The 26,876-nt window shown below is 39.7% G+C and overlaps 1 protein-coding gene across 1 annotated transcript in view; it reads left to right on the forward strand.

Annotated features, from left to right (window-relative positions):
- The window catches only part of LOC149173782 (putative inactive purple acid phosphatase 27), a 199,382-nt gene that overhangs the window by 98,304 nt on the left and 74,202 nt on the right, over positions 1 to 26,876 (forward strand). The window contains exons 4-6 of the mRNA XM_089428007.1: positions 23,909 to 24,017; positions 24,221 to 24,332; positions 24,531 to 24,663. Coding sequence (XP_089284133.1) covers positions 23,909 to 24,017; positions 24,221 to 24,332; positions 24,531 to 24,663 — 354 coding nt within the window. The remainder of the gene's footprint in view (positions 1 to 23,908; positions 24,018 to 24,220; positions 24,333 to 24,530; positions 24,664 to 26,876) is intronic.

Below are 26,876 nucleotides of genomic sequence, written 5' to 3' on the forward strand. Positions count from 1 at the left end.
TACAGAATAGCCACAGGCCAAGAAACCAAACCGAAAGACGAAGAGAAGGCAGCTAAATGGGAAAATAGGCAAGATCAAGCACGTGGGTTGATAGGGATGTCTATTTCTCCAGATCTTAGATTCCATATTGCAGAACTTGATGCTCCTGATGAAGCAATGAAACAGATTACTAAAGTCTTTGGAATTAAAAATGAACTTAGAGCCCATCAACTTGAAAATGAGTTGCTTACATTGGACCCCAATAAGTTTTCTTGCATTGAAGATTTTTTGTCCAAGTTCAAGACCCTTAGACTTCTCTTGGAAGGTGTTAAGGTTAAGAAAGATGATAGTAACCTTATCTATTCCATTCTTACTAAGTTGGGACCAACCTACTCTGTGTTTGTTTCCACCTTCCATTCTACAAGAGAAGCCTTTATTTCTCAAGGACAAGACTACAAGTCCCCTTCCTTTGATTCTTTTTGTGATTCTTTAATAAGAGAACAAGAAAAACTCTTACACCTTGGTCTTCTTAATCTTGGAAACTCTTCTAAGAAAGCGTTAGCCGCCCAGCAGTAACCAAATCCAAAGAATGCTAAGAAGTTGTATCCTAAAAAGAATGGTCCTAAACCAAACAAGGGTCCTAAGCAATTTCAGCCTCGAAATGAAAAATCATTTCAACAAAATGATAAGACAAATAAAGAAAAGGGAAGAAGACCGATAGACATTACAACTTTTGTAATCGAGATGGCCACTTAGAATCCAAATGCTTTAAGAAGATGGAAGCCTTGGAAGCAGCAATGAAGAAGCAAACATCCATTTGGAGCACTCTTCAACTTCAACTTCATCTTCAGGAATGGCACTTTCTGCATGTTGTTGTCAAGCATCTTACTCTGGCTATGCACTAAATGTATCCTCTTCTTCTCATTCTCATGAGTGGCTCATTGATTCTGGAGCTTCTTATCACATGGCCAAAAACAAAGCCATGTTTTCTTCTTTAAATGATTGTAACACCAAAAATATATATGTTGGTGATGATAGATCTCTTAGTGTTGTAGGGACTGGAACTGTTCATCTAGACAATTGTCAGTTTAATGATGTATTATGTGTTCCAACCTTATCCTGCAACCTTCTATCTGTATATCAGATAACTCATTTAGGTGAAGGTAAAATCGTTGAATTTTCACCTCACGATGTTGTAATTAAGGACCTAAGAGATCCTAGACAGATTTTAGCTACTGGCATTGCTGATGATTCTACAAGGTTGTATAAGTTTCACAACTTTGGGTCATCAAATCTTCCCTCAGTATTTGTTGCTCATAATGATGAATTGAGCAAACTTTGGCATGAGCGATTTGGTCACTTAAACTATCGCTCTTTTCAGAATCTATGTAAAGAAAATATGGTGACAGGTCTTCCAATGGTATCTTGCAGAGATGGTGTTTGTTCCGGATGTGTACTCGGAAAACATCATCGGGACAGTTTTGAAAAACGTGCCTCTTGGCACACCTCAGCCCCTTTACAGCTTGTGCATAGTGATTTATGTGGTCCACTTCCAGTTGTTTCCTTCTCTGGCTACAAGTATTTCTTAACTTTCATTGATGATTTCTCCAGACGCACTTGGGTATACTTCTTAAAACTCAAGAGTGAAGTATTTAACATGTTCTTGGCCTTTAAGGCCTTTGTTGAAAAACAATCTGGACATCAAATTCTTAAGCTAAGATCTGATAATGGCGGAGAATATGTTAAAAACAACTTCATCAACTTTTGCACTGAGCATGGAATTCAAATGCAACATACTGTTCCATATACTCCACAACAAAATGGTGTAGCTGAAAGGAAGAATTGCACCTTAAAGGAAATGGCTAATTGTATGCTTCAATCTAAAGGACTTAGTCTTAATTATTGGGCAGAAGCAATTAACTGTGCAAATTACATAATAAATCCCACTCCTACTAAGGTTTTAAAGAATATCACTCCAGAAGAAGCATGGAGCTCAATTAAACCAGATGTGAGTCACTTTCGTGTTTTTGGAAGTGAAGCATGGGCCCATATTCCAGATGAGAAACATAAAGCTTTAGAACCTAAGAGTGAAAAATGTATTTTTGTTGGATATTCTGAAGATGTCAAAGGATATAGACTTATTCCACTTAAGTCCAAAAATTTTATCATTAGAAGAGATGTAAAGTTTGCTGAAAATATATCGGCCAGCGAGCCTAGTTCGGCGGATGTGCCACCTCTCCCTATCTCTTCTACTTTTGAAAATATTTCTTCTTCAGATGATGAAAGCGAGGATGAAAATCCTCCCCCACCTTCTCATGATCCTCCTTCAGCTCCTCAGCTTCCAAAATGGGTCCGTGCTACTCGGGATGCAACAGGTGATCTTGCCGGTGATCCTACAGATCAGCGACGTACACGTTCTCAGTTTGATAGAGCCTCTTCTTTACTGGCTCAAGCTTCATTGAATTATGATCCTGACACCTTTGCAGAAGATTCAGGCCATCCAGATTGGGAAGCAGCTATGAATGAAGAATATAATTCATTATTGGCAAATGATACATGGGATCTTGTTCCTCTACCAAAGGGACGAAAACTTGTTAGATGCAAATGGGTTTACAGAACCAAGTATGGACCAGATGGGAAAGTAGATAAACATAAAGCTCGTCTTGTTGCTAAGGGTTTTTCACAAGTTGAAGGCATTGACTATACTGAAACCTTCTCCCCTGTTGCTAAAATGAACTCTATTCGCCTTGTTCTTTCCCTTGTTGCTTCTTTCAAATGGGAAGTCCATCAGATGGATGTTAAATCCGCCTTCTTGCATGGGGACTTGCATGAAGAAATCTATATGGAACAACCTATTGGTTTTATACAAACAGACTCCAGCCTTGTATGTCGGCTTAAGAAATCCCTTTATGGTCTCAAACAAGCTCCTCGAGCTTGGTATGCCAAAATGGATAACTTTCTTTTAGAAAATGGCTTTTCTAGGTGTCATTCCGACAATAGTGTCTACACCAAGAAAGTGGGCAAGTCTCTTATCATTCTTGTTCTTTATGTTAATGATCTTATCCTGACTGGTAGTGATCCCAACCTTATAAACCATGTGAAGTCTAGCCTTAAAAGGAAGTTTGAAATGACAGACTTAGGACACTTACATTATTTTCTTGGTCTTCAAGTATTGCAATCCAAGGAAGGCATTTCCCTTTCCCAGTCCAAGTATGCCTGTGATATTCTACGCCATTTTCACATGGAAGACTGTAAGCCAGCCCCTTCTCCCTTTCAGTCTGGAGTCAAACTTTCAGTCACTTGTACATCTCCTGAAGTTGATGCTACCTTATACCGTCAACTTGTAGGAAAACTTTTGTATCTAACCCATACTCGTCCTGACCTTTCCTTTGGTGTTGGCCTTGTTGCTCGGTTTATGCAAAACCCACGTGAAAGTCATTGGAAAGCAGCTAAAAGAATACTTCGTTATGTTCGAGGTACAGTTCAATTTGGGATTCATTACAGTGCCGAAACATCTCCTCTATTGGTTGGTTTCACTGATTTCGATTGGGCTGGTGACCCTGATGATTGGAAGTCTACTGCAGGTTATGTGTTCACTCTTGGTTCAGGACCTATTACATGGGCTTGCAAGAAACAAGGTGCCATTTCTCTTTCTTCAGAAGAAGCAAAGTATCGTGGTGCCGTAGAAGCTAGTAAGGAAGCCTTGTGGCTTCGTCAGATCCTGTCAGAGTTTGGCTTTCAGCAGCAACATTCGACTACACTTTGGTGTGATAATCAAAGTGCCATTCAACTATGCAAAGATCCAGTCCAACATCAGCGCAGCAAACACATTGAACTACACATGCACTTCATTAGAAAGCTCATTCATGACCATGTTCTTGAAGTGCAATATTGTTCAACAGATGATCAAGTTGCAGATATCTTTACAAAGGCTCTCACAAAGGCGAAGTTCACTAAACTTCGATTTATGGTTGGAGTTCAGGAAGTTGTCACTAAGGGGGGATAGGCTCTAGTGCCTCCTTCCTTCTCCTACTGTGTCATATTTGTAAATCCTTCAATGCTATCCCAAGTTGTTCTTAAGGGGGGATGTTAGGATATTCCGACACATAGGAAATAGTTAAGTATAACTTGGTCTAGTATAGAGTTAGGTAAAGTGTGTTTCTTTACTATGTACGTTTTGTAACTTACAATTCGACGGTCACGATATGTAGTGATCCGACGGTTCATTCTCTCCTCGGTATTATCGACACTTGATCCGTGGCTTAACATCCGATTGGTCCATGATCTCTATTTAAAGAGCATGGAGGGTCATTTGTAGGTTAACCGTCCATGAGAGAAGCTTATGTAAATTTTCATTCTTTTATTAATAAATTGCCTGAAGTGGCCGTGTTGGCTTAGGCCGTGGACTGTTTCCCTCTTTGAGGGTTTTAACCACGTCAAAAGTACTGGTGTATTGATTTGTGATCTGTTTGTGAGCGGTGTCCCTTGGTGTTCTGTCTGAGGAACTTACCCTGTAAATTCCTACACTTGAGGCTAGCATTGGCTACTTGGAAGCCTCTCTTTTCTTTGCTACCTGGGGTTTTTCTTTGTCTGCTGCCAAATTTCGATTTTTTTTTCTATTCCTCCATCCTATGCCATCTCCCTTCTTAACCGCAACCTTGTTCTCCTCACTGCTGCGTTCCTCACTACCCTGAAATCAAAATCACAATTCTGCAAACCCTTCTCCGCGACTTCCTCATCCTCTTCTCCATCTCCCTACGTTGCCCAGTCATTCCTCTCCTCTGCACATCCTTCTGCGTTTTCTCCTCCATTGAACCTGCAAGCCCTCGCGTTTATCCCTGCCTCTCTTTTCCCTCGCTGCTCGTTTTTCTCCTTCCTTCACCACTGCCCGCGTCCCCTTGCTTCTCCTTTTGTGTTCTCGGAGACCTGCTGCTCTTCCGCGTGCCCTTTTCTTCTGCATCGCAACTCCCTCTCCTTGTCGACTTGCACTCATTGCCATCGTCGTCTTCTCCTTCCCGTCTGCCTGCATACACATTCGATTTCTTTTGTTTACTTTATGTTTTAATTTTTGGGTTAGGGTTGGGTTTCATAAATTCGATTTTTCGATTTGTCTTATTTTTGGTTTTGATTTTATTTTTGTTCTACATTTTTTTATACTTTGACTTAGATTTGTGTTTTGATTTTTATTTTTATTTTGATTTTTGTTTAAAAAAACATTTAAAAAACTATTTTTTTTCATTTTTTTCATTTTTGTGACTCTGAAATTGCGAATGAAGTAAATCAAAAGTGTTAGGTAAACTTGACTTAGGATAGAGTCAAAGTTGACCAGATTAAATAGTGATGGTTTTGGGGCACATGGTATTGTGCACCCATAGTATTCTGCCCGTGGTATTATATGTAATGGAGCTTATAAAAGGCTGGAAGGACTTCATTATAATGCAAGACCGAGGTGAGCGGTGAAGGCTCACTTGGTTGGATTGGCCAGGGTTTTGGCCAATGCTAATAAGATCTTATCAGGTTGGGTTTTTCCCCGGATTTGGGGTTTTCCCAGATAAACATTTGTGTTTATGTGTTTATGGTTGTTGCTGGCTATTTTTATATTTATTCCTCTCAGTAATTATTTATGTTATGCAGTAAATTTCTTAACAATTGGTATCGGAGCCAGATATTGGCTTCAAAGGGATTCTTTGATGCCAGGGGTTTATAGTTCCTGATGAGATCAATGCAGCCTTTCTTTTACAGATCTGGGTCTGAAAATAATGGTGGAACAATCTTACGCAGAAGAACCTCAAGGAGAATGTGCGGAAGATAGTACCGGTCAGGGATCACAGTGCATTTGTGCTATTTACTGGTGCTGGAATCTACGAGGGCTCGAAGTTGGAGCGGTTTGATAGAAGTTTTTGAGCACATCAAATTGAGAGAGGATGGATCAGAATCGCAGCAGTAATACAAAAAAAAATAAAAATTAATGAAGTCAAATTTATTGCATGTAAATGGGCATACTACTGTAAGACCTGGTAAGGCATGTGTACCCCTCGGTGATCACCGGTAAAGTCTGGGTTAGACCTAGGTGATAGGGGGGATGTCGAATTAACAATACCCCGGGTAAAAACTCTAAGGGGGGTAAGAGCTAGAGTGAGTGGGATTGTCTCACTTAGCAGGTTTGGCTAGAGTTAGTCAAGGAACCCCAAGTCAAGTTTAAGGGGAGAATTGTTAGGTAAACTTGACTTAGGATAGAGTCAAAGTTGACCAGATTAAATAGTGATGGTTTTGGGGCACATGGTATTGTGCACCCATAGTATTCTGCCCATGGTATTATATGTAATGGAGCTTATAAAAGGCTGGAAGGACTTCATTGTAATGCAAGACCGAGGTGAGCGGTGAAGGCTCATTTGGTCGGATTGGCCAGGGTTTTGGCCAATGCTAATAAGATCTTATCAGGTTGGGTTTTTCCCAGATAAACATTTGTGTTTATGTGTTTATGGTTGTTGCTGGCTATTTTTATATTTATTCCTCTCAGTAATTATTTATGTTATGCAGTAAATTTCTTAACAAAAAGAAGATCTAAGCTTTCACATTTAAAAAATTAAATATTTATGTGGCTTAAAAATTTAAATTTAATTAAGGTCTTTTGATTTTTATCTTTGGTCACATTAAAAAATTTAATTAAACATTTGCCACATTAAATTTGCTTCACAAGCTTTGCACATTAAAAATTTACCTAAGGGATAATTAAATTCTAATCTAAAGTTCCTTGGTGTCTTTTTGTATGTTAAGTGTAAAATTTTAAATATTGTGGTAGTGATTTCTCTATTGTCAAGTGCGATTAATGTTTTAGAATCATATCTAAAAATTGACTATAGGAGAAAGATAAATTCTAGATGTGGGTTATTGAAGAAAATCATTTAGAATCATTGCTTAGCAGCTAATTCTTCACGGTATTTAGAATATACTGCATGATAAAGTTTTTGGCATTTACATTTAATCGTTTATGATCGTCACTTTCATCACATTTATAAATTGCTCCGAATAACTTGTTCTCATGTAGTTTATGGTTAATTGAATATTTATTTATTTATATATATATATATATATATATATATTTTATTTATTTATTTATTTATTTTTATTTTTATTTTTTTTATTTTTTATTTTTTTTTCTGCGTAAAGACTATTTCTATTAAAAAAGAAAAAATATGTACAAAGAGGTCAAGACCTCAGAGGGGGGTTGAAGCCAGCCCTCAACCAGAGATTCTGATACATACAGATCCTTTTAACCGCCCTTCCAGGATTGAGAGACCTTAAAACATGATTTATAAGTCCCTGACAGACAAGAAAGAAAACCAGTTCTGTGTTTAACACTACAGTACTATCACCGACTATGGCGTTGCTGATAAACATTCTGTCATATCCGCCATTTACAAAATTAAAGCAAAAACAAGGCTTGCTGAGCCATGACTTGTTACTGTTCATAAGACTATATTGACTCGCACCGCTACAAAAACAAGAACTGAAGCAAGAACAGAGTTGACAATAACTAGAGACGCATAACATAAAAAGAAACAGATTAGAGGCGAGAATGCCATCAGTAGGCATTGAACCAAATTCATTAAACATGCTTAGGAGAGTCGAGAGCATCCTTATCCACCTGGCTAGGAGAGCCAATCCATATGACGACCGCATTATCTGCATCTCCCGTGACACCACCATCTGGAGGAATCACCAAATTCAAAATGCTGCCTGGAGGATGTTCCGGCTCGCCTGCAAGCACATTGCGCTGAGTAGAGTCTGCCGGAGGCTGAGGAGCTTCAGGCACATTGCCTTCTTCCTGCATGTTGTCACCGTTGAACACGACCCCAGCCACCTCCCCCTGAAGAACACTGTCATCCTGAGACTGAGACGTGGTGGTGTGGGCCGAGCTGCTGGGCTTATCTTCCTCCTCAGCAAGGATTATAGTGATACTGGCTGACATAACGGGCTTATTGAGGCTGCTATGGAATTTGAAGCAGGTTGTTTGAAAGGAATTGTGCGGGAGAGGCCTGGCATGACCAGAAGGCGGAGAGGACGGGGAGGCAGAAGCGAGAGGGACAATGTTCTGGGGAGTAGATTGAGAGGCACGGCCTCGATTGCCAGTGATGCCTCCACGGCGAGAGACTCCACGACGACGAACCATATCTAAATTAACAAAGAGACCAGGGAAGGGAAATTGGCAGAACCAAAGGGGGAAGGCCGAGCGCAGGCGGACCAGGCCAGAATTAGAAACCAGATGAGCTTCCAAGCAGCCTGAACGAAGCAGGGGTGCGGGAAGAATAGCGGGCGGAGGTAGAAAGAGCCGAGGAGGGCAATTGCATAAACCAGAGACCAGTCCATGGATAAATCGCCGCGCAGTCTCTCGAGCCGAGCGCGCATTCAATACCAAATGCGTGACCATTATTCTGTACCCTGGCGAATTCATATCGAATGCTGTGGGATTGTGGGATCTGCGTCCGCGAGCCAAGCGCAGGGACAACTGCCGGTGAGGAGTAAATCCTCATAAATGTTCTGCAGTGACACCTGCATCCGGGTTATGGTTAATTGAATATTAAGGCACTGGTCTAAAATCATTTCTATCTTGTGGTTGTGTCTTATTTGTATTAATTGTTTGATCTGTCCATCTCAGTTAATTAGGACTTGTTCTATATTCTACAAGTTGTTCATTCTTAAGTCTCCTAGAGCATGTGTTCTACAGGCTACCCTCATTCATTCACCCTAGGGACTACCCCCCTTGACTTGTCTAGGAGAGAGTCTACACAGGGTAAGGGTAAGAGTGACAACCCTTACTCTGAGCGTTGTCGTGGTGCCTAGACACTTTGTGCGAGAACATGGCCCAACTCGACTTTCCCCCACCAACTTCGCTCCAATGAGAGAGTGTCTCCCTTGTGGGCCGCAATTCTCTATGAGTGGCCCCCACGTATCACTAGTGGCTCAGTTTTCTCCTCCATCCTCTAATGTTTGGGCTCACATTTGATCAAAAATACATGTGGGGTCTCTAAACCGACTCTTCCTAAGTGCTAATGCGAAGTAATTAAAAACTAGCCAAAAAATGATATTTCCCATAGCAATATTGCTAAGTGAGAATATCACCAAAAAAAAAAAAACAACGTAAAATAATATTAAAAATCCTCCTGCTGTTGTCTTTTTAGCCACCGCCGCTTCCCGATAGGCCGCCGACGGGTCGCCGTAACTGCCCCCTTGACCCAACCTTGGTCACTTCCTTGTGTCCACCAACACCTTCCGCCACCATTGCTACACTTGCAACCACCTCCACAAGCCCACTATTGCATGCCAATGCCAAACCACTGCTTCGCAGCTGCAACAAGATCCACCAACATCCATAACTCTGTAAATCACCATCGTTCCACTGCCGACCACCACTTGTACTTTCCTGCTCTCCATTGTAGGCCACTACATTATACATCTTTGATGTACGTCGGGCGGTCATATGACTTGACGCATCCATACAATCCACAGTTGCTGTCTATTCAAATGCATCGCTTGTGTTGTTGGTACTGACCAGTGGATTAATAAATAAAAATTATATTAAGAAAATGGATATTAACATGAATTAAAAGGTGAGGTGATTATATATATATGTTTAATCAAAAGAAAGGGCGTTGAAATATCATACAAAGAGATTAAAAGAGAAAAAGAGAGGAAGGATTACTAAAGTTAAAGAAAACGTTAATATATATATATATATATATAAGAGTATTTATAAAAGGGTATAATAAAGATTATAAGGAACAAAAAGAAGGTTTATTGAAAAATTGTTTAAGGAAGGTTATAAGTATTGAAAATGTTAACTAGCTTCGGTCTTCATAATTGTGTATGTACCATGACTTGATGTAATCAATGTACTTGTCAAAAGAAAAAGAAAAGAAAATTGTATTTTTGCAAAAGAAAATTATTTATTCGAGGATGGGTTTCTTGCACATTGGTTATTTTATCATAGGTCAAGCACCCATTGTGTGCTTTAGGGTTTTGTCAAGGTCATGATATAAAGTCCCTTGGAGGGCTCTTGAATTGATGTAAAATCAATTATTTTTGTATGTAAAGAGATCTAAAAGCTACCAAGTGATGGGTCGGCCAACCCACCAAGTCGGCCCCACAAGAGACAGTTGCACCCCACCAAGGGACCATATAAAGAAGAGGTATTCGACCTCCTTTTGATACACTCAAGCAATTCACATTGTTAAGAAGTCTGAGCCAAAATTCAGAGCGAGAAAGAGGAGAAGGGTAGCGAGGAAAAGGAGGTGCTCTCTTTGTTTGGTGAGTTGTCTTGATTGAAGGTCTTGGAAGTCTTCCTTGAATTTCTATAAGAAGAGAAGTTTCTGGGTTTTCCTCTTGTGGAGGGGTTTTGCCTTGGCGTGGAGCCTATTTCTGGGGTTCTTGTTTGCATTGTGATCTTCTTTACTGGCATTGTCTTGATGATAAACACAACATAATAATAATGATGATGGATTGATTTAATATCACTAGAATTGTCAATGTAATAAGAGAAAACAGTGAAAAGAAGCCCTAATTCTGTTTGCCCTAGTTTTCTCAACAATAAGGTATTATAATTTAAAAAAAAGTGACTATTTCTATAAAACTTATAAAAACTATTTTTATAAGCCACCTTTTCTAAAAGCAAGGGTATTAGAAGTTTCAACGATTTTATTTAAGAGAAAAAAATTATTATCAAAGTTAAAAGTGGATTACTTTTAAAGTTTAAGGTAACTAAAAAAAACCACAATCACAAGTTCAACAAAAGAAAAAATTATGGAAGGAAAATTTCCAGAAAGTCCATTTAACTATGCTTCAATGCTATTTAGAATTAAGGGAACTTTAGCAAGAAAGGATGTTACTATTTCTATCTCTCCCACTGAAAATAAAAATTATATCAACCCTAAATTGCAAACCTGTTGGTAATTCCTGAGTCAAATATAATCGAAAAATTAGTCTCCTGGGACAAAAAAAATATGAAATAACCGATATACAATTAAACATTAGGGAGTGTTGACCACACATATGTCAACTGTTCCAAGAAGAAGAATACTTGTCAGTAGAATAAAATTTTTCAGTCATTATCATCATTGTAATTCCAAATTCTGTTTTTTATTGTAAAAAAGATTCTAGTATGACTATTAAGCCATGTAACAACACCTAGGTAAGCCTATGATTCTCCTCAAAGGGTTTCACTCCAGGGAGTTTTTTGTTGAAAAATGTGTAACTAGGTTCGGTCTTCATAAGTGTGAAATGTATTCTTGTAAATATAAAATGAAAAGAAGGTATTATTGTTATTGGAGCATGGGTTTCATGCTCAAGTTCATTTATTTTATAGGTCAAGCACCCATTGAGTGCTTCTAGGGTGGTATCAGAGTCATTGTCATATATTGAAGACCCTATGGGCACATTGTAAATTGTAAAGAAAAAATTATTTTGTCTTTAAAGTGTCAAAATACCTCCAAGACCAAGTTGGCGTAATGCCCTGTCAAGTTGGCCTACATGAAGAACCACATCTACCCTTGAAGAAGCCTATATATAAAGGAACTTGTCCACTTGGATCACTCACTCACTCACTCATCTCTTATGCAAAGAAGTAGAAGAAGAAGAAGTCGAAGAAGGAAGTGCGAAGAAGAGGAAGTCAAAGTGTTTTTTGGCCATATCTATCTCTCTTGGTAAGATCAAAGTTGGGGTTTCTGCGTTGGGATCTCTTGTGGTTCGATTTTGGAAGCAGAAGAGAAGGGAAGGTAAGTGAAGGTCTCTTAGGGCATCGTAGTAGTCCTAAGACTCAAGGCAAGGCAAGCAAAGTGAAGAGGAAGGCTATTAGAGGGAGATCGAAGTCTCCTAGAGAAGCAATAGCAATTGCAGCAGTTGCTGGGGAGCAAAATTTTGAATCTACTGGGAGGTCGAAGATATTGCAGCAGGAGGCCGTGGTAGACTTGATCTTGAAGGGTATTTGTCTGAGTCTATAGGTCATGGTATTCGTCAATTGAAAGGTCTAAGCAAAGAAGAGATTCGCGGGTTTTCCCCTCAAGAGGGGTTTTGGCCCTGGCTTGCAACCTATATACTGTGTCACTGTTCTTACTATTTTAGTAGCTATTTGATGTATTGTACATTGGAATAATAGCGAACAAAGCTAATAAGTAAAAGATAACACAAACAATTATCAAGTTAAGAGAATTAACATATTCATTGCCGTGTTGAATTCTCAACATGGCTTTAGAGCTTTGGTTCTCTAAGGGCATCATGAAGATCTCCTCTACAATAAAGAAGGTCATCAACAAAATTGCAATCCAACTCAAGAAAGGTATCAAGGAAGCATGGAGTTTCTTATTCTCTTCAAAGAAAGCATCAATCAATGAAAGGGATGAATGTCTCTTCTCGGCTCTCTCTAGTACATTCCAAGATGAAGACATCTGGGTAATTGATAGTGGTGCATCAAGGCACATGACTGGCCACTCCAACCGATTGAAGACCTTATCAAAAGGAAAATCTGCTTACTCTGTGGAACTTGGAGACAACAAAAGCTATCCTGTGAAGGGCATTGGATCAACTTCCATAAAACTCGAAGATGGAAGCAACATCCACCTCAACAACATTCTATTTGTTCCAGGTTTGCACAAAAAATTACTTTCTATTTCAAGTTTAGAAGAGAAAGGAGATAGAGTAGCCTTCATTGATGGCAAAGTAGTTGTTTAGGGAAAAGACTCAAGCTTAGATCAAGCTAAAGTTATTGGTATCCGAGAAGGAATGCTCTACAAATTAATATCTCCTGTAAACCAAGCCCTAGTTCACACTGAGATTAGTCCATGTGAACTTTGGCATCGAAGGTTTGGTCATCTACATTTCAAAATACTTCCAACTTTAAGTTCCATAGTAGATGGAATCCCGAATCTAAAGGAAGATCATGAAGGTGTCTGCAAGGCATGTGCTTTGGGCAAGAATACCAAGAGACCATTTGGACGCAGTGCTTCGCAGGCGAAAGAAACCTTGGATCTCATTCACTCTGATGTGTGTGGCCATATGACTCCAAAATCACTTGGAGGCCATCTATACTATGTCACATTCATAGATGATCATTCAAGAAAGACCTGGGTTTACTTAATGAAAACTAAGGATGAAGTATTTACAAAATTTTAAAGAATTCAAGGCTGAAGTGGAGAATCTTATAGAAAGAAGAATCAAGATACTAAGATATGATAATGGAAGAGAATATACATCCAAAGAGATTATAACATTCTGTAAGGAGTCTAGTATTAAGAGGGAGCTGATAGTCCCATACAATCTCGAACAAAATGGAGTCATAGAAAGAAAGAATAGATCTATTGAAGAAAGTGTAAAAGCAATGTTAGACGATCAAGATCTACCTAAGTTTCTGTGGGGAGAGGCAACAAAGACAACGGTTTACATTCATAATCGATGTCCTCACATATCTCTAGATTGTTGAAGTTTCTGAGTTTACTTAGTTAGAAACCCTCCATGCACTTTATCTGATTTATTCCTACCTACTTGTTATTTTCTTTAACCAGTTATTTACAATGTAAATACTAAAAATAAACACTAGTGCATGCTCAACATATTACAGATCAACAACTAAAAGAAACAAGAACAAACACACCACATGACACCATTATTTTTGGATTAATGTCCCCGGAAAACCCAATGTGGGAAAACCGGTGCAACTATTTGAGGGTTTTCTTATTAAGCAATATTCGAGTACAATCTGGGTGCCGAAACTGGCCTACCCAACAGAGAATTTCCTTGGCATTAACACCTCTGTTTCTGACGAATCTCCTCGCTGAAACCCGGGATAATCCTTCCGGCAGCTACTCAGCACCAATCTGCCCTAGAAACCCTAGCGTCAGCTCAATCTGGCCCTGCGTCAACCTCTCCTAGCCCAGCGTTGGCCCTGCGTCAACCTATCTTGGCCTGCGTCAGCCCCAGGAGGCCTTGCGTCAACTCTCTGAGCCTCTACGTTAGCTACGCTGGCCTCTCTGGTGCTCTGCGCAACACTTAGCTGCCTCTGCGTGGCCCTGTGTGAGCACTGGATGCTCCTGTGTCACTCTCTCTAGCTGCTTTGCTGCTCTCCCGGCACTATCTCTGCCTCTCTGTCTCTCTGTATTCAATGCCCCTCAGCTGCTCTCCGATCACTGATTCTATCTCTCTTAGCAAACCCCTTTCCAGAGAATAGAATGACTGATCACTCTGGTGTATTCTCCAAGTGACCCTCAAGCCTTCTCTTATAGTTTTCTTGTTGACATCTCAACGACCGAGATTAAGTCCCTAATCAACGACTAAGATTAGATCTGGCTTGATCCATGTTTTTTGGACCATTCTAACACAGATTCATATTAATACACATTAATATTTTATTTTCCCTAAGTTTAGACTTAGGGATTCCATTAAAAATGTTAATTATTTTAATATCTCGTGATCTATTTAGAATTTGCCCAAACCCTTTCTAGGTATTGGAGATCTCATGTGCCCCAAACTCTCCACCAAATTTCGTGGCTAGAGCACATCCGATGCTACCCCAAATCAACACTCCCTCTTAGCGAGCACTGTGCTCTAGCAATACTCCTCACTGAGTATTACTCTGATCATCTAGCACCGGTACCTGTGCTGATGCTAGGCCTTCCTGCCCAACATCCTCTGCACTGCTGCCTCCTGTACTGCTGCCCATGGTTCTACCACTGCCACTGCTGCATCTGTACGACAACTTCCTCTACACCCATGCTCCTGCTGGTCCTTTCTCCAAGCACTGCATCTGCACTGCACCTCCTCTCATCGTGCTGCCTCACTGCTGCACTGCAACTCAGTTACAGAGAAGTAAGTAACTGATCTCCCAACTAACCTCCCTGTTGGGCTAGAGACACCCATTGATGCTGAAGCTCCCTCTGCCGCTGACAAGTGCTCCCTCTCTGACCTCTGCGCTGCTGCAACAACTCCCTGCATCTCGCACTATTGCACACCTCTCTGTGACTTCCTGCACTGGTGCAACACTCCTGTTTCTTTCGCACTGCTGCAGCCTGCTAGCTCTGTGCTGTCTCGAGACTCTTGCACTGTAGCTCTCTGCCGCTCCATCCGCATTCGTCTCTACCCACTCAGCCAGTCCTGCTACTCCTCGTCTCCCGTAGCAAGGTCTAATCCAAGAGGCTGGGTACCTCGAGGATCCTGCCCCTCATCGCCTGTAGTCCATCTGACTACAGCTTGATGTCTCCCCACTTCCACTCAAGTGGCGTGTGTGCGCTCATGGCATAGTCATCGTCTGTCAAAACTTCCTTTTTGCCCGTGCTGGCGCTGCCTTAGTCTCGGAAGACTCTCCCTTACTCTTCTTCATCGGACACTGGGTCGCATAATGACCTAGCTCCCCACAGTGGAAGCACTTTATCTTGGAGAGATCTTTCTTCTTCCGCTTCTCCTGCTTTCCCTCAAATGCTAGGGCAACATCCTCCTCCTCTTGCTTGACCTTGAACCCTTTGCTACTGCTACCTGTCTTCGACTGCCGTCTGATCTCTTCTTGGCGAAGAGATGCCCACATCTCGTCCCAAGGTGGGAGAGTCCCTTTGCCCAGGATACTCTGGACAAATACTTCCCAATCTTCTAAGATAACATTTAGGGTTGCCCTCACCATAAGCTCCTGATCCGGTGTCGCTCCTATAGCAGTCAACTGGTCTTGGATCTCATTTAGTCCTCCGAGGAAGGTGTCAATCGGTTGACCCTTCTTCATCTGATACGACCTGATTTGATTCTCAAGCAACATTCTTCTCTGCATAGAAGTATGCTGGTACAACTTCTTGAGAGCCTCCCACATCTCAAATGCCTTTTCCTTCTCGGCTATATGTGGTACCACATGATCCTTGACTCCGTCAAGGATAATGCATTTGGCCCTCGCCATTGCCTCCTCGTACCTGTCATTATCCTTGGGGTCGACTGGGACAACTATTACCTTCAAGGTGATGTTCTTGACACGATTCCTGTCAAGCACTGATAAGATTCTGGCCTTCCAGACTGCGAAGTTCGATGCTTCGTCCAGTTCATCCTGGTCTCTTACCCTGCGTAGTGCCATGGTGCTCCTCTACTTCCCTCTTGGAAGTTCTCTGTTTGACTCCTCTGAGTCTCTACTTCCCGTCTAGAAGTTCTCTTCTGGACTCCCTCTGAGTCCTGATTTCCCTCCTGGAAATCCTTCTGCCGCTTGTCAAGATGCCCCCTACTCTGATCGTCTTGTGCAACTGCACTGCTGATCTAGGTCCCTCGACTAGAAACCCTCGGTAACAAGTCCTCTGGCCCTACTCTGTCAGGTACTGTTTTGACTACAGTACCTCACTAGCTCCACTCTGTAATATTCCTGCAGCCTTCTAAACCCCAACAACTGCCTCTCTATGAACTGCGTCAACCCCTCTCTGCCTCACGCTGGCTCTGCGTCACCCTAGATGGATCTATGTCAGCCCTGGGATGCCCTACGTTAGCCCTCTGGCCCTCTTCGTCAGCAACGATGGCCTTTCTGGGGCTCTGCGCTGCTCGCGGCTTCCTCTGCGTGGCCCTGGCTGGCTTTGCATCACACTCCTTGGCTTTTGCGTTGCTAGAAACAACTTCTGTCATCTTGGGACAATTGTTTTCTACGGCTATTGCTCCGCTCGGCTGATGTCTTTTAGTCCTCCTGTGATTTGCAATCACACTCTGATACCATGTTGAAGTTTCTAAGTTTACTTAGTTAGAAACCCTCCATGCACTTTATCTGATTTATTTCTACCTACTTGTTATTTTCCTTAACAACTTATTTACGATGTAAGTACTGAAAATAAACACTAGTGCATGCTCAACATATTACAGATCAACAACTAAAAGGAACAAAAACAAACACACCACATGACACCATTATTTTTGGACTAATGTCCTCGGAAAAACCCAATGTGGGAAAACCAGTGCAACTTTCTGAGGGTTTTCTTATTAAGCAATATCAAAGTACATTCTGGGTGCCGAAACTGGCCTACCCAACAGAGAATTTCCTTGGCAGTAACACCTCTCAGTTTCTGACAAATCTCCTGGCTGAAACCCCGGATAATCCTTCCGGCTGCTACTCAGCACCAATCTGCCCCAGACACCCAGCATTAGCCTAATCTAGACTGTGTTAGCCTCTCCTAGCCTAGCGCTGGCCCTGCGTTAGCCCCAGGAGGCCCTGCGTCATCTCTCTGAGCCTCTGCGTTAGCTATGCTAGCCTCTCTGGTGCTCTGCGCAACACTTAGCTGCCTCTGCGTGGCCCTGCGTGAGCACTGGATGCTCCTGCGTCACTCTCTCTGGCTGCTTTGCTGCTCTCCCGGCACTATCTCTGCCTCTCTGTACTCAATGCCCCTCAACTGCTCTCCGATCATTGATTCTATCTCTCTTGGAAAACCCCGCTCTAGAGAATAGAATGACTGATCACTCTGGTGTATTCTCCAAGTGACCCTCAAGCCTCCTCTTATACTTTTCCTATTGACATCTCAACGACCGAGATTAAGTCCCTAATCAATGGCTAAGATTAGATTTGGCTTGATTCACGCCTTTTGGACCATTCTAACATAGATTCATATTAATACACATTAATATTTTATTTTCCCTAAGTTTAGACTTAGGGACTCCATTAAAAATATTAATTATTTTAATATCTCCTGATCTGTTTAGAATCTGCCCAATCTTTTTCTGGGTATTGGAGATCTCATGTGCCCCAACCTCTCCACCAAATTTCGTGGCTAGATCACATTCGATGCTACCCCAAATCAACATAGATAACGAGACTCCTGAAGAAGTGTTCACTGGAAAGAAGTAGTCTATAGATCATCTCTGGATCTTTGGGTGTCCTGTGTATATTCATATACCAAAGGACAAAAGAAAGAAGCTGGATCCTTTTGGTATGAAAGATATATTTGTTGGGTATAGTAACTCATCGAAAGCTTATACAATCTATATGAAAGATGAACATTACATTGAAGTTAGTCGTGATGTCATATTTGATGAGAGTATAGCATTCAAGAAGTCAAAAGAACTTTCTATAGATTCTAATGATGAAGAACTTTCGATATTTGAGGAGGAAGTTGACAAGGAAGGAGAAGAATCACACCATGAAGAAGAAGGGCCTAGTGAACTTGTTCAACCCGTGGTCATTCTAGAAACAAGGAAAAGACCTAATTGGTTGAAATCCACACTACTTGATGTAGAAGGTCATGGGGCAGCGCAAGGATCATTTAGAGAAAGTAAGAGACCCAAGAAATATTCTGGGTATGGCAAAATTAATAGAAGCAGAACCATCCACCTTTGAAGAGGCTGTAGAACATCGAGAATGGAAGGATGCCATGAATGAAGAGTATCAATCTATAATGAAGAATGGAGTCTGGGAGATCGTACCTAGGCCTGAAGACAAATCTGTGGTTAGTTCCAAGTGGATTTATGAGATCAAGCATGCAGCTGATGGAAGTATAGATAAGTATAAAGCAAGATTTGTAGCTAGAGGTTTCTCTCAACTTGAAGGCATCACATCCTCTAATTTCTCTAATCGCAACACTCCATCCTCTAAATTGGGTTCCTCTGGATTTCTGTTCCAAACCTTAAGGTCTTTATTAGTCTTTGCATCATCACAGTAATGGGACAACAATCGCAAGTTGTAGTGAACATAAACCAAGGTCTCTGCCCAGTCTAAACTTAACCTGTTCCTTTTAACATTGTGGATGAAAGAATAAGAGCTCCAACACCTCTTTGCAGAAGAAGTGTTTACCACTTGTAAGTTGTGATAGCACCCACAATGCCAAAGTCTGTAGAAGTGAAGTAGCACCTCCATGCATGTTCCACCACTCAAGAAAAGAAAAATTCTCTCGATCTCTAATTGCATGCATGCTCCCAAATGGAATGGTGCTAAGTGTATAGTTGCTCAACTGTTTCCGTACAATGGCAACCTCCTCCTCACCAGGGACTAATTTATCCAATGCTCTCTCATATAACTAGATAAAACCTTTGGATCTAGGTGTGGTTTTCTTCTGCTCCCCCTGAGGTGTTGGTGTTGAAAGCCATGATAGATGATACTATTTAGGTGTCAGAACATATGCTAAGGCATGCAATGGAACATTTAGCAAATCCCATCGTTTTTCCACATTTGCACGAATATAACTGTACAAGGTGATATCTCTAAGCTCAACAATGTCTTTAATCTGCCCCAACATGCTATCCATTTGCTCATACACCTCCCCAATTATTGGCCGATCTGAATCTGCAAACTTGATCATGTAATAAATTGGTTTGGTGAATTGCAAAACATATTTAATCTGTGACCAAAATAACATGTCAAGAATAGTGTCCTTGGCTACATTAGCACCATCTCTATCAATGTTAATTTCCTCCCATGATTCAGAGGTCACCATATTAGTTAAAGCTTGTCTCACCTTCACTAGTCGCCTAAAGGTGAGGTAATAACTTGCAAATCTTGTTTTTGCAAGTTTAAGCAACTGCAACTTGGAGTAAGTGCCATAAAAGTAGTTTACCCTTGTATGCCCTGTGATAAATTTAATGAGTTGCTTCCCTCTCTTGTAAAGCTCATTAATCCATCCACATTCTTTATGCTTCACAATATCATGCATCAAAAGGTTCAATGTGTGCACCAAGCACCCAGAGCAAAAGATGTGTGGATGAGTATGCTAAATAATTTTTCCTGCTACCTTACAATTTGCTGCATTATCAGTGATTACTTGAACCACATTATTAGGACCAACATCTTTGATTGATTGCAATAGGAGATCTGCAAGGTTTTGGGAAGTTGCATTAACGGAGAAGTAGTCATGACATGTAATAAATACTGCAACACTAGCAGAAACACCAAGAACATTTATCAAATGTTGGTTTCCAATATTTGTTCACCGATCTGATACAATGGATACCCCACAATCCACGCACTCATTTGTAAGACGTGTCAAAGCTCTTTGAACCTTTCCTTTTTGTGTTTCTAATAACTTTGTTCTAGCTTTCTCATATTTGGGGCCCTTGTATCCTTTTGGGGCTTCATTAATGACCTTGACCATATCATTCCAATTTCCAATAGGGAGAGCGAAGCACATTGAATGGTACACCGCATGCACAAAGGAATCGAACCATCTTTCCATCCACATCATCCCTCCCAACAACATTAAGGAAATCCCCTATTGTTCTACTTCCAAAGGTTGTAGAAGTACCATGAGGAGATGAGCTACCAAATCTATAGGTTGCATTTGATTCAAACTGAGTTTTCTGTTTCTTGTTTTTTTGTTGTACAACCTCCTCTATTTGGATGTATTTTCTTCTTTGTTCAGTTGAAACGTTTGGGCAAATTTGTATTCCTGCGGCACCCTTTTTGTCATGACTTTCCAACACCCCACAAAGATACATCCTTACACGGGTATATGAACCACTATATGGTTTTCTTCCATGAAAACCATGTGGGCACAAAAACTTGTAGCTTCCACCACCTTTTTGTTGATTTGGGGTAGCATCGGATGTGCTCTAGTCATGAAAACTAGTGGAGAGGCTAAGGCATATGAGATCTCCAAGACCCAGAAATGGTTTGGACAGATTGTACCCGATTTGGGAGATATTAAAATAATTAATATTTCTAATGGGGTTCCTAAGTCTAAACTTAGGAAAAATAAAATATTAATGGGTATTAATATAAAACTGGGTTAGAAGGGTCCAAAAGTCATGGATCAAGCCAAATCTAATCTTAGCCATTGATTAGAGATTTAATCTCGGCCGTTGATGAACCAACGAGAAAAGTATAAGAGGAGGCTTGAGGGTCAGTTGGAGAACACACCAGAGTGATCAGTCATTCATTTTGCTAGAGCGGGGTTGCTAAGCAAAGATTGAATCAGTGATCAACAACAAGGGGCAGTGAGTGCGAGGCAGAGAGGTAGGGACAATTGAATTGTTTACTTAAATCAAGTCGAGTCCGCATATCATAAACCAGAGCAAATCAAAGGTTATATGAAATCGCATATCGGTGATCGGAGGATTTGAGTGGTGACACACAATAAAAACACTGATATGATATTTCTCCGATAGGGTTTTATTATATGCGTTGTTATATTTTCATTTGTGAACTTTGGTTAAAAGGTTTCCAAAGTTTATTACTCCAACAATGGATTATTATTCAAGGCCCAATTTAGCTTTGGTTTAATATAAAAAGATTAAAGTCACACGATAATATATGTCATTAGGGATGCCATCAATCATAATCCTCCAATAGTGCAACATCCATCAATTTCCATCAAGAGAGCTTATATTTCATCAATGACAATTATTGACCAACACACTGGGTAGAATACTAACACATCCTACATTAACAAATGTGTAGAACCCTTTAAATGAACATGCATCACCGTGATGAGGTAACATGCTCCATAACCATTAGAACATATGCCAAGAGGATGATCCATTATTCAATCATGCAACATGATGAAAATCAATAGATGAGCTATGATCACAACAATCCATCAATGAGAAAATGAGTCTCCTCCATGATAGCATCTCATAAAACCCATATGTTAAAACTCCATATGTACCATGCCGCAAACCCATCCATTGTGATGAAAATCACTAGTGAAACCTCATGTCATATGAAGTGTAACAATTAGCACCAGAGTTTTAAAAACCAACCGGTTTGAACTGATAACTGATCAAACCAGCCGATCAACAACCTTCAACCAATGACCTGGGAGAACAATACAATTTGGAGCTAGTTGTTATTAGTTAGGTACCAAATCAACTGGTTACGCACCAAACTGGTACCAACTGGCCCAAACTAGTGAATTTTGCTCCAAATTGGGCCGGTTAGATCTCACATGTGTGGGGGGAGTCTAGGATCCATGGTGGCAGTTTTTTAGGTGGTTTTGGAGGGAAATAGGAGCTGTTTCCTCCCAAACAACCCCCCGTGGCTATAAAACAAGCCCTCTCCCTCCTAAACCCTAAACCTAAACTAAAAAACTAACTCAACTCTAACAATGTTAGCAATGAATGGTAGTGTTAAATTCTTAAAGTAAATGGTTTTTATTGAAATTTTAATATTACCATTAATTGTTTCAGGATGTTTAAAAGTGGTTCCAACCTTATTGTACTTATATGTTGAAAGTAGAATTTCATATCCCACTCCAAATTCAGTGGATTCAATAGCTTTTAGGATTTTAGGATTCATAGGATTGCAACATTTTCATTGAATTCTATCATGTATGAGGGTATGAGATTGGCATTTAATCAAAAGCATGAAGCCCTTTGTGCACCTTGATGTTGGTGGTGTTGATTGTTGAACTCCTTTGATGTTTTTGGTATTGATTATTGAACTCCTCTGTCATGGCCTTAACAAAAATGTACACTTCACTCAAACCTAAATAATTGGTTAGACATGTAAGCTTTTTCCACCATATTAGAAGGTTGAGGAGATGAATTCTTCACTCAAACCAAAATCACCGGTTAGGCATGTTAAGATTTTAAATCTTTTCCCATATTATAAGGTTGAGGAATGCAAGTTTGAAGACTTTGAGCTAGATGATGTTTACGTAGCTCTTGTTGACGGTCTCATTTCTGGTAGTGGTTAATCAATGGTGAGTTTGATGAGTGATCATGTTGATTAGTGATTTGTAGTAGGCTAGAGGCTCAATAGCTTGTAGCATTGTTTTTGGACTCTAGAGACCATTTAGAGCCTTGTTGATTATGTATTTTGTTATTGATATGTATTTCATTTGGTGCCATTTTGGTATATTCACCCTTAAATGGTATACAGATGAACAAACATTGTATATTTTGTCTTTAATGGTCTGGAATCGTGGTTTGAAATCTTAAAAATATTTTTTTCATTAAAAATAATTATTTTATCTATTTTTTTCAAATCTGGTTCAATCCCGTTCGAATCCAGGTTATGGTTCAAAACCTGCTTCCAGTTTTAAAAACTATGGTTAGCACCTTCAAGATGTTGACTCAAACTAGCTAGAACAACAAATTTTTGTAAATTGCTATGATACTGGTTTTGAAATGGAAATTGCAGATCTAGATGTAGTGTGATTATAAAGATTAGGTGAAGTACAAATATTGAGCACACCAAAGAATATGTTATTTTTTGCATGATCCGACTCTAAAGAAAAGGAGCTACTTAGTCCTATACACAAATTGTCAGATTGGGAAAAAACTGAAATTGTTACAAATGCAGACGTAAAATTAAATGTCAAAAAGGTCTATGTTTATCATATTTTTGCTGAGAAAGAATGGCTTATTGATTTTAGAAAATTTACTCTTATTTTGATTGTAGGGATGAAAATAGTTGAGATTATGGTTTCAGTTGTCCCTGCATGTTTAAGTAGTAGCATTTTCTTTTGCAATGAAAGGAAACACGAGCAACATTTTATTCAACATATAATTGACATTAGTTTTACAAATCGCATGGAGTACCATTTTCATGTATGGCCTTGGAATTCAAGGTCACTCACTGCTGTGAGTTGGCCAAAAAACAGCTAATATTTGTTTAAAAAATTTGAACAAATGCAAATTAAATAGATTCCTGAGCGGTCCGTGAATTGGTTGTATGCTAACATCCATCTGTTCATGGAATTCTTAAGTTAGGTAAAGGAATTGAAAACACGGAATGGCTGTTTTTTCTTGATGGGATAGAATATTCACTATAGTAGATTGTAACATTTTATGGTTGATTAGAAGAATTTTTTTTCATAGTTTTACTCTTCCATTTTTATTCCATACTAGGCTATTATGCACTATTTTAACAGGAAAATTAGTGCAATGTAAAATTCCGTGACTATCTTCTTATTTTCTTTCTAATTCATCCTATAATATTCTGAATTGCAAATTTAACTCCTTAATGTTTCCAATTTTAGTTCTGATTCTTGACTAGTCCATTCTCATGCAGATGAGATTGACTTGGATCAGTGGTGATGGCAAGCCTCAATATGTACACTATGGAGATGGAAAGCTGGCATTGTCGGCTGTAGCAACGTTTACTCCAAATGATTTGTGTGGTAGGTATTATGATGTTGAGATTTGACTGAGTATGTGAGATATTCAAGGAAGCCTGCAAACTGTATTATCATAATTCATGTGCCTACAATGATTTCCCTTAGAGCATTTGTTCACAACCTCTAAAACAGTGAACTCCTTGTATTTTAGCAAAAATATTTTGGTGAATAGTGCTTCTGATAATGGATAATGCTTGTTTTAACAGGTTCATTTGTCAATCCAGCAGTCAATTTTGGCTGGCATACTCCAGGGTTCATCCATACTGCATTGCTGGATGGTCTTTTGCCTTCAAAATCCTATCCATACAAATATGGCAGGTTACTCTCAAGAAATTAGTTTTCCCCTGGTGTTGACAACCATTTTAAAGTAAATTCTATTTGAATGAACTATCTCTTCTTTGCTTGCTGAAGTATAGAATTTTGGCGATGGCTTAGGAATAATAATATCCACTACTAGAAGGATGATGTCAGTGGCAAGTTACCAACTTTAGTCATTTGGTTTTACTTGTTTAACAGTGATGAAGTCGGATGGAGTACTGCAACCAATTTTTTTACACCTCCAGCAGCTGGTTCAAATGAGCTGACATTTATTACATATGGGGACATGGGAAAAGCAGAGCGTGATGGTTTTGGTGAGCATTACATTCAGGTAGATTACCTGGCTTTTGTAGGATGACTTATTTGTGGGTTTCTTCTTGTGTACTCTAAAATTTAAACACAGATGTCATACTCCCATATACAAACATGAAAATTAATTTAATAGTTATGTTGCCACCCAAAATTGTACTTAAGTTATAAAGCCCTAATAATGAGTGCAATCTTAGAGGGAACTAGGAAGGGTTATCCATTGTCATTGCAGTAGCTCCCTCTCTCCCTTTAGGCTGGTTCTCTGGCACAAGGGGAGTATCCTTAAGGTTAGGATTACTAAATCTGTCCTTGCGGCTAGATGATAATTTTGCAATAGGAGATGTTAGAGCCATAAAATATTCAACACATATGGTGAAAATTTCAGTGAAATCATAATTCTACAACAACTACAAATTGGAAGAAGGTACTTACAATAAATTTTCACAAAATCACCATAGAATCACAACTATCATCCAATAGAAAATTCTTCCAATCACAATATCCTCCCCAAGATAGTTTGCTATATCAATGCTCTATTGTGTCCATGACAACCAAAACTAGCATACGAATAGAATAACCAAAATACTTAGAATATAAAAGTATCCATTTAAGATAAATAAATATATATTGATAATCTATGAGAAAATGATATGATGGAATACAATGACGACCCCATATATATACCTAGGCCGGATGCCTTTTCATGAATAGTTATGTCCTTTCATTATACTAATTATTATTATTAAATTATGGTCTCCTTGTGGGGTGACCTCCTCCTGGGGCGACCAAGTGGTTGGCACAATGGAATGTTATCCTCTCCACCAGGTTTCAAATTCCATGAGGGGACATCTTTGGCCCATTGTGATAAGGTTCAAGGAGTAGGCTACCCCACCCTCGTGGAGTCTCGGCCCTTGCTAAGTCATAAATTCTTGGTATATCTAGCTTACGAGCTATTGGATATAGTCTTGGTGTTATAGTGGTAGCCGCTAGGTTTGATCTTGGGCATCGCCCAAATTATTCCAATGAGTTCTTGATTCACCATGGTAAAAAAATAAATAAATTATTATTTAATTATATTATTTGATATATTTATATTCATAACATTGCCTTCCCTTTTAGAAATGCTTTGTCCACAAAGCATATTGGTGAGAAGGATTTATGTCTTTTACTTTCATTTATAATAACTTCTCCTAATTCTTGTTTTTTTTAATGTTGTCAAGGTTGATAACACTAGATGACACAAACTTCTAAGCATTGAACATAATTGTCGAACTATAACATGATCTAACCATCCTAATTTGATTTCCTATGGAACCTTGCACATATAGGCTTCCCAAGATTAATTGTTATCATGAAACTTGATGATATTGGTATCAGTGTTCTTTGGAAGATAACTTAGTTGTTTCTATCTTGAGTGTTATTGATATGCTCATTGTTTGAGATGTCTGCTTTTATGGTCTGGATGTTGATAAGGAGTTCTTATGACCTGATTTTCCCTTATCATGCTTGTGGTGATTGCTTGATTTACTTTAGGTATATGATTTCCTTCATGCACCAGCGTTTGTTGGTTGATCCGAGTATGTTTTCACTTCAATTGGATTGGAATCCTTCTGAATTGTGATATTATCTAGATCAACACTTGTTCCCTTTTCTTCAACTTGGATTGTTACTGTTACCACACAATCTAGCAGGGCCCTAAGGAAGGGAAAACTACTAGACTAAGTGACAACAATGGGACAATGACCCACTGTCACCTCAGTCAAAGTCCCCTGCTCTTTACGAACGTTAAATGATGGGAGGAGTCTTGGTAGGAACGGAATCACTTAGATGAATAGATAAATGATTTAGGTATAACGTGATTCCACAAATCCCATTCATGGAGAGACACAACAATGGCTAAATGCTTTAAGGAAGCTAAACGCTCTCCAAGAAAGGCCTAAGAGGAGATCAAGACTTAGGGTTTTAGATATGATGATGATAATAGGTATTCCTAAGGTCAAGACTCTAGGTGATGAGGTAGGATCTCTCAAGGAAGCTCTTTGTGATATTTTAACACTTCTAAAAGGCCCTTTGCTCCTTTTGAGAGACTTGGGAAATACTTGTGCTAGACCTAACGTTTTATGAATAAACATGGGAAGAAATACTTCCAAGGTACTCACTAGGTCAAGGTAAGGGAGGAGAAAGGGTTTGTTATGATTTATTCCAACAAATACTATGCTCATACAACCCTCAAAG

The sequence above is a fragment of the Pinus tabuliformis genome, chromosome 4_2 (assembly GCF_031772625.1).
Source record: "Pinus tabuliformis cultivar Carrire ecotype Pingquan chromosome 4_2, CPIR1, whole genome shotgun sequence".
In the NCBI taxonomy this organism is placed as follows: Eukaryota; Viridiplantae; Streptophyta; class Pinopsida; order Pinales; family Pinaceae; genus Pinus; species Pinus tabuliformis.